At 38.0% G+C, this 20,136-nt stretch overlaps 2 protein-coding genes across 2 annotated transcripts; both read left to right on the top strand.

The window, feature by feature from the left end:
• The first annotated feature begins 855 nt into the window (after window positions 1-855).
• LOC145229479 (contactin-associated protein-like 2) lies at window positions 856-5,156 on the top strand. The gene is made up of 9 exons (XM_080094820.1): window positions 856-1,364; window positions 1,620-1,775; window positions 2,364-2,483; window positions 2,552-2,617; window positions 2,922-3,035; window positions 3,208-3,336; window positions 3,566-3,714; window positions 3,957-4,086; window positions 4,505-5,156. The coding sequence occupies exons 1-9, from the start codon at window positions 1,286-1,288 to the stop codon at window positions 4,684-4,686; spliced, it is 1,125 nt and encodes a 374-aa protein (XP_079950946.1). The 5' UTR covers window positions 856-1,285; the 3' UTR covers window positions 4,687-5,156.
• Window positions 5,157-7,890: 2,734 nt separating this feature from the next.
• On the top strand, window positions 7,891-16,869 carry LOC145230216 (neurocalcin-like). The gene is made up of 5 exons (XM_080095600.1): window positions 7,891-8,213; window positions 11,918-12,041; window positions 12,873-13,018; window positions 15,448-15,535; window positions 15,830-16,869. The coding sequence occupies exons 1-5, from the start codon at window positions 8,091-8,093 to the stop codon at window positions 15,913-15,915; spliced, it is 567 nt and encodes a 188-aa protein (XP_079951726.1). The 5' UTR covers window positions 7,891-8,090; the 3' UTR covers window positions 15,916-16,869.
• The last annotated feature ends 3,267 nt before the right edge of the window (window positions 16,870-20,136 follow it).

The following is a 20,136-nucleotide window of genomic DNA, read 5'->3' on the forward strand; positions in this document are numbered from 1 at the left end:
TCATAAACAAACATTTCCACCTTTGGCCTCAGTTTTTGAATCTTACTTTTGTAAATAACAAATCTGGCAATCAACCATGTTCAATTTCGACACATCACACCATGTTTGATTATGCAACAGCGCCCCTTGTGCTTGGTGTTTGCAAAGTTAGCTAAGTCATAGTCCAGTGGTTCTCAAAGTATGGGTCGCGACCCAAACATGGGTCGCGCACGGTCAAAAAATGGGTCGCGCTATGGTGATTCAATTCTGCCTAAATGAACTTTTTTCATTTCATTTTTCAAGTATTTTCAATTCCTAGTCATGACTGAATTATTGTATCATAGACATTTTATGTGGCTTTATCTTCGTAACCTTGGAGTATTGCATCGTAAGTAAGTGGTTTCTGAGAGTTTAGATGGCACCCAGCTACAGTACTACCATAGCGAAATACAGCCTCATTCGACCACGTTGTTCGGCAAAATGAACCAATCATTACAACATACAGACAATAGGCTTCCAATATTCTGTTACGCACACGGCGATTGTAACGTGTTAGCGCAGGGATTGATAGGAGATTAATCATGCGAAACTAAACTTGGAATGTAACAGTTATCATTCAATGACAAGTTAGTTACAAGTAATAAAAAATACATATTTTGATGTTTGAGGCTTGGGTCGCAACATGTTCATAAAGCTCAGATTTGGGTCGCGCACAAAAAAGTTTGAGAATCACTGTCATAGTCACATGTTGCTTTTATATTTGTACAATTTATGTAGGGAAACGGTTTTAGAATATAGCTGCATGACTTCTTTTGATGATGCCAACAGTACGACAGGAGGTAACTTTGTTTGTCCGAAATATTGTTTTTTTGCGTTATTCCCTTTGTGCGGCAGGAAGTAGGTGCGCTGAGTTCAATGCGAGAAAAGTATGCAAAAGGGCAAAACATGCTGCCGCCAATAGTGGTAAGCGTAAACACTTGGCGGATTTGAAGTAATCGCATCCTCTTTTTTGACGACTTCCCCTGAATAGAGGATGTGGCTTTAAGGGAAGTTTTATGACGGAGGCAACATTTCGTTATCAATTAATTCGCTTATAGAGGTCCATGAGATAAACAAACCTCTTTGCTTGGGAGCTTCTGAGGCGATAGAAAAACTTTTTAGCAATGAAAAGGAGAACACATTATTTTAGGTATCGATTGATTTTTAAACCTTTGGTTTGGAACAGATTGGTTATAGGTGAGCATAAGAAATTCTGATGCAGTATACAGATTATACTGTCGTTGTTTCCCTGTAGACATATTTAGACATGTATGCGTACAAAGTGCTGCTTTCTTTTTTATTCGTATTTGACATTATTGCCTGGTCGGAGTCCAATGTTTTAACAAGTGAGTATCAGATTAAATAAATGTGTGCAAAACATTTCGTAGACTGTACCCCTCGCCATATTTTTATCATAACTTTTACCAGCAGTTCCTTTAACTTTTTAGTTATTTTGTTCCAACATTGAAACACTATAAGTTTTAATGTATAAGTTGACTAATCAAAGTGTGCTTTCCGATTCAATGGTATGTATGAAAAACTGTGATGGCTAGGCGACACAATATATTTTCGTACCCCAATTCGTATGTTTGCATCTTTAGTTACCTGTGACACACAGTTTTCTGAAGTGACAAACTTGATCAGCCTCCTGGTTTGCCCACCAGCGTGTGCAACATCTACTACTACGCTTTGTGGCACAGAAACGTTTTCCAAAGGAAGCATTTGTCTTGCAGCAATTCATAGTGGAATTATTGCAGGTTGGCATGCTTTTAGTGATCAAGCAGGGTTGCCATACCGTCCTTATTTATAAGAATTTTTGACTTGAGTTCTTATTTTGTCTTATTTTCAACATTTAAGTCAAATCCCTAAGTAAAAGTAAACCTAGACCTGAGCTGTCGTGAGAAGCACGAAGTATTTTCTACAAACAAGAAGTTGCTGGAACAGATTGTTTCTGGCAAAAAATATGTCATATGAAACGTCATGTTTTGTATGATGCAAAAAATTGTTTCAAAACGTTTGTTTCATTACATATAAAATTTAAATTTTTTGATCGCCCATATTTTGATGTCTATGTCGATGGCAACCCTGCGTACAAGATTGTTTTTTTTAAAACGTATGTAGGCCTAATGACCTTAAAAAAATCTATGTTATAAATTAATACCATTGCTTCTTCAGAAGGTTCTGTCTTTTTTAGGCACATTTCTGTAAAGATTGAAGACGGTGACGTTTATGATTTGATTGCTTTAAGTTGGGAAAATAGTTGTTACTTTTGTTTCCATCGTGCAAAAATGTTACCGTTTTCAATCTTTACAGGAATGTAGCCTATGTTTTTCTGTTTTTTACAGGTTCGGGAGGTTTGGTAACTGTTCTAAAAACGACTGGACAGATTCTATATCAAGGCTCGTCAAAAAACGGAGTCGTGAGTTCAACTTGCGAAAACTCGAGTGTTTCCTACACCTTTGCTGGTATAAAGTCATTCTGTTAATTTACTCCAAAGAATTGCAATTTGACCACGTTTCGTTTTTTTGCCCAGGAAGTTTCGTCAAGAATACTTACCTTTCGCGTTTGGAGCCGCTTGCGTGTTCGAGCACAACCAACAGTAAGTTTTATTGCTGCAGTCAGAAACATATCTTTTTGATGATCGTATAATAATACCTGTAAATTTTAAAAACTAGTTTCGACAATTTGTTTAAAAATCGTACTGGTGTTTTCACTTTTTGTTTTTTATTGAAAAATTATTGTTATTGTTTGTATTCCGTTTTGGGGCGCGTTTAAGGGTAGAGCTATTTGAAACAGTTACGCCCTAAAAACTAAATTAATCCTAAAAAGGGCAGACAGTATGATCTGTCTTACCGTAAAATAAGTGCTTCCTAACTTTATACTTGCTTTTTTCGTTCTTTTAGCAATAAACGACTGTCTATCGAATCGATGCTTAAACAATGGAACGTGCCATGACACATACAATGGATTTTATTGCACTTGTTTACCTGGTTTCACAGGGTTAACATGTGAAAGTGGTAAGACACGTTTTTTTTTTACTACAAACCGATTTCAGCGTGGAACTACAAAGCTTATATTTTACAACATTGTCTTTTATTTTATTTCGGTAATATTTACAATTCTTGCTAATATGGTCTATGTACAAGCTGAAAAAAACTTTTCACATAATTTATGTGCTTATACCAACAGCTGTTCCAGTGCTACCGACGTCCTGCGCTCAAGTAAAAACCAAAACCAATGGATCCTACTTGATTTCCCCTATGCCTGGCTTAGTTGCTCCATTCAATGTCAGCTGTCAATTTGAAGGCTCAAAGGGAAGTATGTAAACGTTTGACAAATTCGCTTACTTAACATTAAGGCACGCCTGTGTGTAAATTACTAATGCCATATGCTTCGCCTTAAACATAAACATCTTACAGGATGGGATTGTTTATTCGTTGCAATAGATTGATGCCTTTGACACTTAATTTGTAACAACTGCTGTGAAATAACTAAAGTTAACTCAAATCAGATTATCTGTTTAAACAATGTTTGTGGAACGTTACAGAAACGCTTTTCAGCCATGACACGGAGATGGAAACACAGGTGACGTCTGACCTGGCACTCGGCTACAAGCGGAATATCACGTATATGCTTTCCAGCAGGCAGATACAGGCTGTCATTAAAGCATCCAGTCATTGCAGGCAGTACTTAAAGGTAATGGAAAAGCGACTTATCGTTCGATATACAATGGTATAAGGATGCAAACAAACAAGCAATCTATGAGTTACAGTTACAAGCTGTAGCTTTACCGCGACTTTCTTTAAATAAACGTGCTTTTCCTACTAGGCTTATCCTAATCTAAAAAACCTTTAAAATATTTTATCAGTTTGATTTTACAATTTTCTCGGTAAAACAATTTTGACATGTTGTACTAACTTGTCAAAATTGTAACTTAGTATCGATGCAAGGGGTCGGTTCTTCACCAAGGGTTAATTGTATGGGGTTCATACGCTGGACCGGATTTGAAGTTAAAGAATCACTGGGCAGGAACAAACACCAGCTTTTCCTGTGTATGTGGAGATACAGGTAATTATTACTGATAACCTCCAATATAACAGCTTTCAAAATGAATTTTGTTCAATCATGTAAAATCTGTTTTTGGTCTATATTTAAATGCATTGGAATATATATATATATTTAAATGCATCAGCAAATTTAAACCATTAATATCAATTCCCAACATACAGGTACTGGAACATAGTTTATTTCAAGCTAGTTTAAAGTTATAAACATGTTCGTTTTTCTGCTACAATAACAATTATTTAGTAAAATATATTTTTCTACGCATTTTGGAAGCAAGTATTAAATATTCAATGCTTGCCGATTTCATAACTTTAAAAACTTACAAATTATTTTTGTTATTTCACGACTTTTTAAAGCATTAAAATGATTTAAAGTTGTCAGCTTCATTACTTTCGTTTTACCGCTATGCCATATTTCCTAGGTACCTGTATCGACGTAACCTACAAATGCAATTGTGATCAGAACAAAAACGCAGTCAGCACTTATGACGATGGATATGTGACAATGAAATCAGATCTTCCTGTAAGCAGAGTCGAGTTTGGGGATGCAACTGGAGTCGGCGAAAGTGCTTTCTACACTGTTGGCAAACTGGAATGCTGGTGAAGACAAAAACATTAGAAATACTACAAGTGATCTGATTGTGTGGTTGTTAAAGCGTATTTCTGCATGTAATAAACTTGAATTACAAAGGATGCAAATATAAGTAGAAATGTACATATAAATTGCAGAATTGCAAAGGATTTATTTCAACTACTGTGATAAAAGGAACTATACGTTTGCTATGAAAAATAAAATACAAAGACAAGTTGATCAAGTTTGTTGCAGGAAACGCATCGCTAGATGACGCCGCCGAGCTTATGCACAAGAAAATACCTTGATTTGTAAATATTTCCGGTTTATGAAATTCAAATATCTTTTTGGTGTATAAAATTCAAATATCCTGTACGCAATTGTTAATTTCACAAATGTTAAGTTTATAAATCACGAATTGCATTTTTGTTACATTTATTTTAATTTATACATGAACACACGACTTAAAAAAGGCAATGGGTGTTATATGACTAACAAACATTTTGAGAAAACCTTTGTATTTCATTTGTACTTTTTATCTAGTTACATTTTGTTTACTGGGATTCGGCTTGGATAAAAGGTCATTAAAAAAACTCAGCGTTAGAAGGGTACGGTCAATTGTCAAAAAGAAAGGCATTATTTTACAAACTAGCAGTTTTCAAATGACCTAACGCGATGGACCATTGTTATCGAACTTTTTAACTGACTCATTTAACAAAGAGTTCGCGTGATCAAGCCTTAACAATAAACACTCAGTGCACCAACGAGCATACGTTAGGCTGCGTAAGTATTATCCCGATAACAAATGACTACGATTGTACAAGGACTTTGATGGGACTGGGTACACCAACGGGTAACATTAGTCCGTACACCAGTAGTGGTTATATGCGCTTATAGAAGAAAGGCAAAAAATGTCAACAGGACTGTCGTATTGGAGCAGCGAAGTGCGTTGGTTAAAGCTTGCGAAAGTGAGCAAATAAATCGCGCTTCCTTGCATTGACATTTTACAGCTGTGCTATGCCTCCCAGCCATTGCGGACACGCATAGTTGACTCGCGTAGTGGTTCGAATTGAACGTGGTTTCATTGGTGCCATATCGTGACATTTTTGCATTTGTGTCGAGCAGTCAGCAAAGAGGGTTAAAACGCGTGAATGGCGGCTTAGCGAATGCTACAAACAAATTCAAAACAGTTTTAAGCTGGCAACAATGCTGTTTACTAAAGGAAGTCCCTTGTAGGCACAAGTAGCTATCTGCATGCGGAGTGGAAAGTCATACTAAACAATTTCCTGTAGTTTGCCACAGGTTTAATGAGTCTCACTTATGATCGATTGAATCTTAGTTCCAGTGGTAGCAATGTGTAAACGACATCGTGCATGCCAGTCGGGTCAAGCGTTTAATACACAATAAATCGGCCGTTTATAGCTGGAGCTTGTTGATGCTTGTGACGCTATTTAAATGGGTGCGCACACCAGAAGTTGCCGATGGTGAGGAAGTCTGCGCGAACTCTGTTCCGACAGATTTCGACGCGATGAATAAGCAAACGCACCAACGCGAGCTCACTGTGACAGACCAGTGAATACAGAACCAGTTGAAGGCAATTTAGTGACAAGTTGTTGTAAACTGCAGCGTTTATGGCGCCATGAATGCGCTTGGACAAGTAATAAACGCAGTTTTCACTTGCACATGTTCCACCAGAAAGCGAGTTTTGTTTTCGTTATGTCGTTAGTCCATAATAATCGCTTGCCGACAGCGACATAATTGCAGCTACTTAGCTGCATGCACTGTTGTTAGTGTAGAGAGGCAAATCTACATGGTTCGATTTCAATGCAAACGTTGCAAATGTATCGCGCATAATATCGGAAGCGATGGGAGTTATGAATTATTAAGCACCTTGCCCAAGTTTGCAAAGACACAAGGGTATTGTGTCTCACTCGACTGGATATGTAGACAGGAATGTATTAATAGGACAATGCATGAAACGACTCCAGGGAGAAAGGTCCGCAGCGTTACCGGTTTTCGTGCCACTTTCTATTTATATTGCTCGATTTCGGGCGCGGGGTTTCGCCTGAAAGAAAGGCCAGCGCAGAAAAACGCGACACTACCACGATTTGTAGCTAAATTTATTCCAGTTGCTAGGGTTTGCAATTGCGCTTGTTGGTCTGGGTAAAGAACGTGTTGGTCATGCAAATTATGCACTATATCGTATTAATGGGACAGTATGAATATTTTCTTGCAGTGCTCATCAAGGACCAGAGCGTAATTGCTTGTAGACGTTGTGAATGGAACGAGTGTCATTTCGTTAAGTAAGAATAATAAGACTAGCTGATATTAGCCGCTGCGTATCATCGATCACAGCAAGGTCACGAACCCAGTACATAGTCATAGCTCGGATAAACTTTATCGAGCAGTGCACATGAATGCAATTTCATTGAAGACAGTAAAACTTAAATGTAACATGAAGTTTACATGTCTTATTGTGTATTGAAAAGAATCCATAACTTAACAATACGTTTTAATGCCGGCATACACAACAGCTGTGTATACTTTTTACCGGTTTCCTTCCCACTATGTGTCATAATCACTCTTGATGACGCAGCAGCGGTTGGTGTGGGTTGGCGTAACATATACTGCTGGTAATGTGTCAGATATGAACTGTTGAAATAGTTGAAGCAATTGACACAGAGTTTGGCCTTTAGTTTATAAAGTGTGCAGTTGACAATGCGACTTAGATTGTTAGGATTCGTAATAAGTTGGCAAAAGGTATCGTAACTCCAGAAAGTTTTCCTTCTGTATAAGGCACTGGGTGTTTTAAGGGGGTGGAATCTTAATGTAGAAAGCGGAGCCGGTTCGCGGCAACTGGTTAGCATTTTTGTAACCATATTTTCTGCCTCGCACGTTTTTTTGTGATTCACTATATCCTTAAATTTTCTTAGTAGAACATGATCAGACTATAAGCACTGCAATGGAAATTTGAACACGAATCGGGATGCCTTGTTATGGTTGGTAAGAACGGCGGAGCATGACAGTTGCAAATGAAAGTAAAGGCATGGTTAGACAGCAAAAAAATAGGTTAGACCTTTAGTTGAATGTGAAATTCACCTAACGCTACAGTATTGACTTTCGATGACTTTTCCAAAGATAACGTATAGACTTATTGAATACCTGGAGTTGACTGGATTTTAAAACCTTAGTAAACGAAGTAACTTTTTGTATGGACAATTTCGTGCAGTTTGAATATTGTGTAACATCTGGTCCCATCTATCCAGGTCGCTGGTGTCTAATTGCAAATCATTAGTTAGGGTGTATATGCACAACCCCATTCGTTGGTGTAAGGTTGTTCAAATTGCAAAATAAAAGAAGAAGAAACGTCTGTGGGAGCAGGTGTAGCACCACCATTGCTTGGAAAAGAATTGGTGCCTATAGGGTATAGGGCCACGATGGGTTGTATCCAAAGCAAAAAGCGAAAGAGCAAGCTGGGAAACGAAGATTCGGAACTTCTAAAGTCCTTGACAAACTTTTCATCAGAAGAACTCCAACGATGTTTTGAAAGCTTCACAGAGGTTAGCATATCACGAACTGCTGAAAACTTTCGCATGCATTGAATTGTAAACAAACCCAAAAGCGTTTTGACATAAAAAGGGGATTAGTTTTGAAAATGTGTAGTAACTAGTAGCTACACTCATCGCACCGCTCTAATACAACTTGTGTGGTTTGGCCTTATACCCAGGAAATGCGTTGACATATTACTATCCTCGACATGTAAGTAAACATGTTGCCCACGAATGGCAGTTTCATTGGCGTTGGCTCTACATCCACGTTCTTTGATATAATGGTGGTGAGAAATGCAGTTTTTTAGGGTGATTCACCGAATCGGCTGAAATAAGTTCGTACAGAAACCAAAACTATAGCAACATATATGTTGAATAATTTCTTTCGAATTAACCAAATCATTTGTGACATCAACCGTACCCCTATATCAGGGGTTCCCAACCGGTGGTACGCGTACCACTAGTGGTACGCGAAGGGTTTTCAGGTGGTACGCGAGTAGCTTCTGTTTTGTTCACAAAAACCTCAATTTGCAACTTTATATTTTGTCTGTCTGGTTTTGTTTACAAAAAAAAACAGTCCCCAGGCCTATTGTCATTGTTACGTAACTATTCCTGTTGTTTCGTATCATTACGATCTTCAAAATACAGGTCATGTCAATTCTCAACAAAAAGCATAGTTGCTACTTGCTATGAAAAGCCGAACAACGCTGCGGCACAGTGGGCGTTAATTATGTCAAATGATTGCTCTTGATAGATATATCTACAGTTTTGGTGCTTAAGATAGCGTTGAATGAAATATGATTCAAACAAATTAGTTGTTCTGCAAGAAGTGGTACCATAGAGCAGGGGTCCGCAAATAGTGGGTCGCGAGACCTTTCAGTCTGGGACGCGAAATATTTTATGTACCATGAATATAAGCGTCGCATCTACAGTATTAATGAACTTCGGCTTTTTCCGACCTTTTGATTAATTTTTACATTGTTACGTATGACTACGTAACTGTTACATACAGTCTATGTAACAATGCAACAAGATAAGCGCACCTGTGCAAGCATGCGGTTCTTATTTGTTAGAATAAATACGTTCGTTTACCTACTGTTTTATGTGAAAATATCAACTAACAATAGCATAATACTAGTCTTAACATTGATATTTAGTTGTTTAGTATTTTCCACAAACTTACATGCTAACAAAATGCTTGGGTCGCGAGAATTTAGACCAATTTTTTTAGGGTCGCGTCAAAAAGTATTTGCGGACCCCTGCCATAGAGCACTGTAGAGCACATTAGTGCTCTATGGTGGTACGCGTGGCAGTGCAGAGCGTCCAGGTGGTACGGGATCGTAAAAAGGTTGGGAACCCCTGCCCTATATGTTACGACTTGATCCTTTATGTTTTGCTGCAAGGTAAACAGTGGTGTCAGTGCAACATGATGTGTAATATGATCTTAGTTGTATAAGTTTAAATGTTGTCTTAGTTGTCGTCGTTAGTCTTTGCGCTGTTTCAATTATTCTGAAAAATTGTGCGAGTATTGGAAAAATCGATTTTAGCCGAAACGCCACAAAATGTTCGACCAAACCAGAATATCCCTAAAAACGGCTTAATTATCATTTATTGATGCAATTATTATTTATGATTCTCTTAAATTCTCTGCAATATAATTGGTATAAATCACTGATAATGTTATGTTACTTGGGATGGTGGTTCGGTTTGGCAGATTGCAATGAAAATAGGGGTTGTCAAACAATCTGAATCCAGAGACCACTTTTACGCTTACGCATTTATCTCTTTTATCCTGACCACCTGCATGCACAAATCTGGACCTAATTTTCGTTCTGGTTATGCACACACGCGTTCTAGCATGTTTACAAAACTTTTCCTAACAAAACAAGAGATTGACAGGGATTTGTAACAAATTCCACCTATAACTGTTGCCAATTTGGCGAGTTGGGTACCTTTAACTTTAAACAGCCTATAGCTTAACCTTTATTACAATTCGATATGAGTTGCTTATTGTAACTGTATGTAAGGTTTAAGAAACGTTTTTAAATAAACGTTTAAGTAGCTTTGTAAATAAGCCCAAATTCAAAGTGTGTAGACCAGGGTTGAACAACTGCAGTTGCGAAGATAAATATATGCCGGCATGTATACATCAAAGTTTATACACTGGCGGCCGTGCCTGGATTAAATCTCATTTGCTAGAAACTTGGCTTCAAAAACTGAAAGGTTTGTTACCCAACAATCAGGCATAAACGTTATTCCTTTTTGTTAAGCTTATTGTTTGAATACAATGTTTAATAAACAAGCTAAACAAAGAGCAGCAATAATGATGGTGACTTTATAAACAGTGCACAATAATCGGCCAAAAGTTTGATTACATCAGTGGTTCCCAACCTGGGGTTCGCGGACCCCCAAGGGGTCCGTGAGCTGCTTTCAGGGGGTCCGTGGAGGCAAACATTTGTAGCATTAACAGCAGTACAATATTTTTAAGTTCCCAAAGCGTTTTTCCATTCCTGCGTATGAGTGCAAACCATTTATCAAACCTCTGGATCAGGAAAACTTGTGATTGTTACTTCCATTGTGACATCACAACACACATTAACAACATAACTTATTGTGCTTTGTTTCAAGTATTGTACACCAGAAAGGCTCTTGTTGCATTTGACTGCTACAGTACAGTACTTTATTGAGATTAAAGGACTGTGAACGTTGAATAAAATTCTGCCCCCAAAACGAAAGTATAATAAAGTATAATGCAGGAATCGAAAAACATAACAAGACTAAATTACGTTGGGGGTCCGCGGACCTATAAAATTTCTAAAAGGGGTCCGTGACTACAAAAAGGTTGGGAACCACTGGATTACATAAATAGCGAAAACAGGGAAATCAATCTGGACCTGGGCCCAAGCAGAAGGTAAATTGTAAGATGAATGCGACAGCAGTTTAAAACACCGAATAAGTGTTTAAACAGCATAGAGAAACTGCTGTCGTTTGGTAAAAAGAGGACATGCAAACGTCGACAGCTGATAGGTTGTGTACCCCTGGTGTGGACTTTCGGTGTAGCAGCAATTTGAATAATCGGATGTCATGTTTGCCTTGTTCAGCCGCACTTAAATTGTTTACACGGTTTTCAAGCAGTGGAAAAAGCGTTGCATTAAAACAACATTAGCACGCCTGTACAAAAAAGTATTGAAATACTTGCTTGAAGATTATACCATGTGATTTGGCGTGTTAATCATGCATCAGCTTGTTTTCTCGGATATGCTTATGCTACCAAACCGACTTGATGTGTCAGAACGCTGCAGCTGATTTATCATTGAAAAATCCAATAACCTTTAGCGTAAACACGGAACTGTAAACACAATTGTCTGACGCTTTTTACGTTATTGCTACTAGCTTATGAAATGTCATGCTACTCCAAACATACTTAATGCACACAAATAGCGTCATAACTAGGTAATAATTTCACCAGATTCGAGGCTTTCTTAGTTCGTTTAAGTCTTGTGTGTACTGCAGACAGCTTTAGCAGACTCTAAGACCCTCAAAACAAGTCAAGTCAGAATTTTAAAACAAATTAGTTACATGGACCACACACGCATGGTATGGTGTCTGGCCATAAAAGATGCACACGTTAAACAATAACAAATGGTGGATTTGGATGTTAAAATATCTTTCTATGCATTTGAAACGGAGAAACTGACCGAAATGTTTTTTTTAAGGAATCGTCGTCAGGGAAGATGGACCGCAAGCAGTTTGAAGAACATTACCTCAAGCTTTTCTCGCACGACCCGGAAAAGAAGTTCGCCGATCACCTTTTTCGGATATTCGACTTTAACGGAGACGGTAAGGATATAATCAAAGCAGTCGAGTAAATTTTTTAGTGAATCATTAACTGTGAAGTTATGTTTTTAAAAATAGGTCGGCGTAAGCAAACCAACAGACAACTTGCATAAATTGTGCCATTGCGATTGCAAAGAAATTGATTTAAAGGTATCGACTTGGGTGCTATTGATGAGTTACGACCTGGGCTCCAACGCCAACACACACATCAATAACAAATTTAATATTCATGTGCATCGGGCGAAGAACCCGATAAGCAATGCATTAGCGGCGAAACGGCAGCACTTCTAAGTTGCAACTCGCTAAAAGGTTGACTAAGACTACAAACCTATAGTCTGCAGTCGGTATTAGATCTAGAAGCTGCGGCATCGATTTTCCATCAAACTGATTTGCCCTTCGTACGATGCACCATATGATACAATTGCATATGCCAGTGCGATTCGATCACGGCCCAGTATCGTTTAAAAAATGACTCAAAGCTCCGAAAAATCGATGGTAGTTAATAAGTTTGAAAAGAAATGAAATGACAAACTGGAGGTTTTTACACATGTGTTACATTGAAATATCATGTTGTTTGCCTTCCAATACACTGTTGACATACATAACGTCAAATAGCATCGTATGATAAAATGAACAGTTTTTGTAGTAAAGGTGTAAAGAAAAGTTTTGCAGATTGCCTTGGGCATTTTAGTAGACAAGATAAACCACCAGTTCGACACTATAGCCGTGCTCGACCGCTGGCCAACAACGGGCTATTTTATCAGCGTAACCTGTCTATTAAAATGAGATTCGCTGTATCACTGGCTACCGATTATCACGTGACATTATTACCAGGTTTCATCAACTTCAAAGAGTTCGTGTGTGGTTTGTCTGTGACGACGCGAGGCACTCCTGACGAAAAACTAATGTGGACTTTCAATGTTTATGACGTCAACAAGGACGGCACCATAACTCGCGACGAAATGACGGAGATAATGAGGGTAAGTGTATGTCATGTGTAAACAAAGAACACATTTCTCGTTCCAATTACCTGATTGAGTGTTATAAGTGCAGGGCCTGCTAATGAAGAGTTCGAGGGAAACATTTCATTTTTTCAATGAAACTTACGTTTAAATTACAAACTGCTCTAGAGATAAAATTTCTGTCAGCATTTCCTTAGTTTATGACCAGCTAGGAAAACACTGAACAAATTTGATATTTGATACAGCTTAAGATCTACACTATGCTTTGTTAAATATACATAAGGATAGCGTTACCTATTAATTGTGCCCCTGGTTGGATATAGATTTTTCGATCGATTTTTCACAGACAACGTGACCATGCGGTTTATTATGTTTGTGTGTAAAAATGCTGTCAAAAAGTTTTGGAAAGGTTAAGTCTGAATTTTTTCTGTTTTTGTTTTGACCGCACACATAGCTCCCAATTTGCCCAAGGCAATTATGTACAAATTGTTATACGCCACTAACTGTCATTGCATATATCTTCCAGTTATTAATTACATCCACAACATACGATTTAATTAATTTTTAAACTTGGAACTCATCTGCACGGTTGTGGTTGTCATACAAGCGCGTTGTTTTGAACCTATAGGCGTGTAGTTGGTAGGGTATGCACCGAAAGGGATTGTTAAAAAACGATTGTAGCAGAAAAATTCAACTTTGTGGAGGCACAAGGGATTTATCCGACATTGTTCGACCACAACAGATTCACGTAAAAGTTTTCCTGAAATTACGTTTATTTGTGTATTAATCCCGTTTAACGATATTTTAAGTACAAATTAAGATTTATTAAGATTAGGATTTACGTTAAAAATCTAAAGCGCAAATTTTTTTTTTATCAACCCGTTGCATTTAAAGCTAAAAAAAGCGGCTTCGTTGTGTTCCGTTTCTAGCCTCTAACAATAAGGAAAAACAATGAGCATTTTTACGTCACACTATGAAGCACGTTTGGTAAAAGGAAACTTACTGGTGTGGTGTTTCCAGAAGCTTTGTTACCAACACCGAACTTAGATTCGGATGAACAGGCTTTGGTAAATTTCAATTTGACTTGTTATGGTTATTTCACGCGACATGCACATGTGGCGTAACAAATACAACAAACCATAATTTGCATTTGTTAAGTTTGTCATTGGGCGCCTGTGATACCCAGTAATGCTACAGCGTTTATTCGAAATTGAAACGGCGAAATCAGTGTGGAAACTGGTAACACAGTGTGTTATAAACTAAAATTATTTCCTTTCACTAGTGGCGGGAAAATGTTGTCACTTTATACAAGTTGGTTTATAACACGGAGTTTGTGACCAACAATGTAGATTTTTAATTTTTGGAGCGGTGAGACATCGCCCCCTCTTGATAGCCTGGCTTAGCAAAAGATTTTAACACACAGGTTTAATCGCCCTAACCGGCGCAAAGTTGTAAGTCGGGCCGGGATTTTCGGGTTTGGTTTCGAGCTTGGGTTTTGTCAAACAAACGGGTTTGATTCGGACCTGACTTTAAATTCCGTGTCGTTTTTTTTTCAGATAAAATTACCCAATCAAGTAGCTAGTTGCTGGACGTCAACTAATGTCCAACAGCCCTAAATATTATGTTCTGTGCAGTAGTACGTTTTGTAGTCTTTTGTGTAGAGGTCTCTCAATCAAATTTTTGTGCCTAAATGGGCTTCTCAAAGACGATTCGGGTTGGGGCCGGGCTTCGGGCTTGTACTTTCAGGTTTGGCCCGGGCTCGGGCTCGAATTTCGGTCCCGCTTACAACCCTGAACCGGCGTAATATTAGCACATGGCTTGGCGAATAGTTGTGATAATACAGTGAAATTTTATGACTTATGTACATGTTCCAAATTCTAAGCGAGGAAATTTATCTGTTGAATTTTTTTACTTGTACGTGCCAAAACGCTGTTACCCGTGAAATGACCTGTGTGCGGATATCAATTGCCCACAACTTCAGCATCCCTAAAAGGAAACACTTACAGTATTGAGAAACGTATTGTGCGAGGTTGAAAGTGTCTGTGGGAAAACAACGAGTCTTGGTTTAGTGCAATGGTTCTCAATATAGGTGGTGCACGTGTTCATAACATTTGGTGATACACTGAATAAGCATTAATGTAATTCCAGTAATAGTTGGAAGAAAATATATTTCAGATCAAAACGTTAGCTATCAATTATGTGTTTCTGTATTAAAGAAATATGTTTTAAGCCCAATTGCTTTTTGTGTGAGTTTATTTGAGGTCCGTGGCCTGAAACGGATTAGGATCCACAAGTATAGCGCTAGTTAACGTTAACAAACGAACGTTGGCATAAACGCCGAGAGCGGGTCAACTTACGTTGTTCCGCGGCGCGTTGCAATGTTGCTGTGATATAGTTTTGCGAAGATCACACAGCGAATAGTTGAACATTGTCTTGTTTCTACGTAGGCGATTTACGCGATCAACGGAATTAGTGAACCGGAACAGCTCGAGAGTGGGAATGACGCGTTTGAAGGGCTTGACAGCAATCAAGATGGTATATGTCAATATTAGTTTAATTAGTTAGATATATATTTTTTGTACTTTCCAAAGCATGACTTTACCTTAATAAGCTTTTTTAAGTATAATGGTATTTAGCCAGCCATAACGGTCTAAACATTTACTTATTATTTTGTAATTTTTGGTGCTGAATCAAAAATGCCAAATTTGTCACATAAACTGAAATTCTGAATTATTTTTTGTTCTGCAACGCCACCTGGCGTTCGAATGTTAGTTTGGGTTATTCCGCAGGATGGTGCTAAACGCAAATAATGATTGTGTTATTTTTCAGGTCTCATATCAGTAGCAGAGTTTATTAAAGGAGTTAAGCGGGACAAAAGACTGGTGGAGATGTTAACAAGGACAACTGACATCTAAATTGTGCCAAGGTAGTAAAAAGCAGACTCTAGACAAAAAAACGAGCAACTCTCCACCAACCGGTTTTCCGTTTCCTGACAAAGACAGTGAATCAAGAACCGTTTGGTGATGTACATGGAAGAAAAGTCAACATTGATGCACATTTTAAAATACACCAACAATTTGCGCGATGTTTTGAACTAGGCAAATTGCACTCAGAAATTTACAAGTAAGTATGTTTGGTGTTAACGCGTTTAAATCAAACCGACAGAGAAATTAACACACATCCTCTATGTTCATGTTTTAAACTGAAATCCAATGACTAGGGTATTTAATATGTTATGTGATTACAATTTTCCTTTAAAATAGCTTCTAAAATTGTCACATTTCCTAAAACACAAACATTCCAGTCGCAAACAAATATTTTGTTCACGCATATTTTCGATGCGCAGTAACAGATACCAAAAACGTTTTGGAAGGTTTTGCATTTTGCTTCAGTCATTTTAGGACACATTGTGACCCCAACTTGATTCTTACTATGTTCTGTATACATCACTGAAACAACTTGCACTGCTTCGACAAGCGATTTTGATTGTTTATGCTTTGTGTAGAGTCCTATTATTTTTGTCCATTGTAACGCAATATAAGTATTGCTTCGCTAATAGATCAAACCGTTTTTTTCTATTGACCAATCTCATATACATATACTATGTAGTTTGCCCAAACACACACACAGTCACACAAACACACAAACACACACACACACACACACATACATACACACACATATATACACACACAAACACATACTAACACATAACGTTTTACATTTATTGTGTGTATACATTATAAACATATCGCATGTGTTCCATTTTTATTAGTACACAGCGCCCTATTTTGGTGGAAACGCATGGTGGAAACTAATGCGCAATACCAAACCCATGTTGCGTTACCACAAATATATTGCTAAAGTTATTTGTCGCAACCGTAGTCCATGGATGTTTTGGACTGTTCATAGTAGCTTAGGCTTTATAATTCAGTGAACTGTAAACAGAGTAAGCTCGACTGTAAAGCGACAGCGAAAGTAAAGCAGAAGCTGTTGCAGTGAAAATATGAGGATACAAATAAGTCAGACCAGTTTATTTTCTATGTGAAAACTGATGCTGCGATTGATTGACAACTGCATTTGTGTGCATCCTGTGTTACGTCACGAGTCGATGGGTCAGTCCGACGTTTAAGCAGAAACATCCGGGAAATTTGGTGAGGCGGCATATGACGGTACAACTCAGCCGTCAGCTAGCGGTAATGGATAATCTTATTGTAATGGAAAAATTACTTTCTGTGCAAACAAAGCATGCACAGAATAGACTGACCTAGCCTGAATATATTAGCAAGTTAAGCTGATTTTTTACAGTTGTTTTGTATTGCATCGACTATAAAAGCAGATAAAAGACCAGCATTGCGTGTCGAATGTGCAAGGTTAGATTTAGCAACTCAAGTTAACTTATATCAGAAATCAGCATGCCCTTAAAGTCCAGGCAAATTAAACAGATGTTAGGTTTAAAACTGAAACATCGCCGAAGAGTCTATATAATTCTAAACTACTGTGCCTTGGTAATTACGAAACTATTACAATTGATACCTGCAGCAGGAGTCTGCAGTTTACCTGCGTTGTCGGTTTGGTTGCTTATATAGTATTTGATAATAATGGCTTTTAAAAATAGATTTCACGCAGCGCGAACTGCGGAAGTAGTTAACTTAACAAAGGCAAAGGTAACACTGGACAACCAGGTGTTGTCGATCAGGGCATCAGAGCAGATACCAGTTGCTGACAGACGATAATGAACGAAATGAACTGTTGTAGTAAAGGTTGACTGACAAATGCTTAAGAAGGAACTATCAATGACTTGGTTTATATGCGGCATTAGCTATACTCGAATGACCATGCACAAATGCAAAACTTGATGCGATTTTGATTGCAAGCTATGCTGACAATTCCCTGAAATGGAAGTTGCTACTGAAAAACCACAATTTATTATTAAACTACGAACTGAAAATCAATCAATTCCAAAATCTTCCGATTTATTGATGTTTGTAACGAAGTGGTCGGTTGCACTGGCTGACCTAAAAACTAAATCAAAACAAACGATTAAGTTGAAAAGTGATTCTCTTCTTTATCTTTTTTTCTGGCCTACGCTGGTTTATTCTACCCGCTTGGCTGAGAAGAGGGTGGAGCTATACTAACACAGGAAGTCGTATCACAGATTTGCCCCTGTTTGGTAGGTGACTCAACAGAAATATTTTAAATGCAGTTTGTGAAACAAAGCTGACGGTTAGGGCTATTAAGGTTGGTCTGAGGTTTCTCTATAATAATAACAATAAAATCAATTTCTTAGGTTTAACCCAGTTCTTTAGGTTAAATTTAGTCCCTAACCCTATCCCAGTCTTTTTTTTTTTCACGGGGTTCGAACCCAGGACACTCCCGGGGACGAATCCCGATCAAGGTTTTTTTTTTATGTCTGTATGTGGGTCAGGCGCGCCAGACCATTCGGCCAAGTTCCTGCCCTATCCCAGTCTTACTGTTAATATAAAACAACTGCGTTCTTTACGCCATCTATCGGTAGTTAGCAAACCTTTCGTAACGTGAGTTTTTGTGTTAGCTCGACCAAGAAAGAATGTTTTAAACTTTAGACATTTACACACATGATGGCTAGTAGATAAAGTTGTACTCTCAATAGGTCACCGAAACGTAAAAACTTTTTAAACGTATTGGTAATTAGAGCATTGCTTCAACACTTTGTGCATCCATGCAAGATTTTTGGGGCATCGGACAGAGGTTCCAACGGTTTCAACATCCACTTTGGGCATTATTATTACGGCTATAGCAACCGTGCTGTTTCTGCTTGCATGTTATTATCGTTTTTTTGCTATGTTGTTAAAAGCCGGACAAGTACGGCGACTCATTTAATATTAGGCAATAAATATCCAATGTATGCGTAGCAAATGGTGTATGCGGTAATCATTACATTAGATGTGTACTGACCGATACAGATGTAATACAGTACATATAAATTGCCAGCGATCTAAAATCACTCTTTACTTTAATTTTTTTTAAAGGTTGTCAAACATCAAACGTTGCGATTTAGAGTGTGTAATTGTGAGAATGCACTCAAAGCTTATACAACGACGCGAAAATAATTAAATTAGACCCTGTATGTTTGTATCGTATTTCTGAGGCACATAAAGGTAAGGTTCTGTTGTGCAACGGTCAATTATTGAAAGCGTCGCCTTCGTAGAGTTGTTTGAGAGCTTGGAATAAAATTCAGTGGAAAAAAGCAACTCTCCTTAGCGCTTTATCCTAAATGTTGAACTGTAATTCACCAGAAAAAAATCGCCAAATTCCCTTGCCATCGATGAAAAACTTGTCTAAAATACTTCCAGGAGTTAGACTTAGAGCGTCTTTGGAGCCCTTTGTTAACATACTAACGTCGAAAATAGCCAGAAAACTAAATTGGTCCAGGTTCTTGTCGTAACAACCGAGTCAGCATTTGTGTAAAACTGAAACACAAAGAAGGTTTGTTTCTTGATAACTCTTTCAGGTTAGTTGTGTGTATTTTGTATAAATCTTAGTTTCGTCAGTTAAAAAACGTGTGTTGTTTGGCCGTTGAAGTCTCAGTTTTTGGTGAAATATGCTCGTAGTCTTGTTAGTCATACAATTATCAGGTTACAGTCTTCAGTGTTTTGAAATGTTTTTGTTATTGACCTTGAAAAAGGTGTGTTTGTATGACAAATTTAGTAATAGGGAGAATCCATTCTGTGATTCTTGCTGCGCTGCCTGCGCAACACTGCTCACAGGGCAAGGAGTCTGAATTTCGCCATAACCATTGAGACGAAACCGATGACTTGCGATGCGTAAAAAAACAAAACATGCCGCCCTTTTTGTTTGCTGTAAAGAGAAGCTAAATGTACACCACAATGCACTGCATACAGGAGCGAGACGACTGCACCTATTCTGACGATTGTTGTCGAATTAAACAGTACAAAGCACTCCATGTAAAATGGTGTTAACCCCAGACCGTGTTGTGTTTTGTGGAGCGTAAAATACTAGTGCTGCTGCTGTACGTATAACATACCTTAGTCGACAGTTTGCCGCTAATGTGAATAACGTCAATGTCGGTGGCAGAGGAAATCATTTCAACAGATTAAAGTTTGAACGCGGATGTTATTGTTGTGTACGTTGAA

The sequence above is a fragment of the Phallusia mammillata genome, chromosome 5 (assembly GCF_965637545.1).
Source record: "Phallusia mammillata chromosome 5, kaPhaMamm4.hap1.1, whole genome shotgun sequence".
Classification (NCBI taxonomy): Eukaryota; Metazoa; Chordata; class Ascidiacea; order Phlebobranchia; family Ascidiidae; genus Phallusia; species Phallusia mammillata.

Excerpts from the sequence above, each read along its gene's own strand:
- LOC145229479 (XM_080094820.1), top strand. The coding sequence starts at position 1,286 with ATGTATGCGTACAAAGTGCTGCTTTCTTTTTTATTCGTATTTGACATT. Across the intron at positions 1,365-1,619 it reads GGAGTCCAATGTTTTAACAA|TTACCTGTGACACACAGTTT; the intron begins GTGAGTATCAGA and ends TTGCATCTTTAG. Across the intron at positions 1,776-2,363 it reads TCATAGTGGAATTATTGCAG|GTTCGGGAGGTTTGGTAACT; the intron begins GTTGGCATGCTT and ends TGTTTTTTACAG.
- LOC145230216 (XM_080095600.1), top strand. The coding sequence starts at position 8,091 with ATGGGTTGTATCCAAAGCAAAAAGCGAAAGAGCAAGCTGGGAAACGAA. Across the intron at positions 8,214-11,917 it reads GTTTTGAAAGCTTCACAGAG|GAATCGTCGTCAGGGAAGAT; the intron begins GTTAGCATATCA and ends GTTTTTTTTAAG. Across the intron at positions 13,019-15,447 it reads AAATGACGGAGATAATGAGG|GCGATTTACGCGATCAACGG; the intron begins GTAAGTGTATGT and ends GTTTCTACGTAG.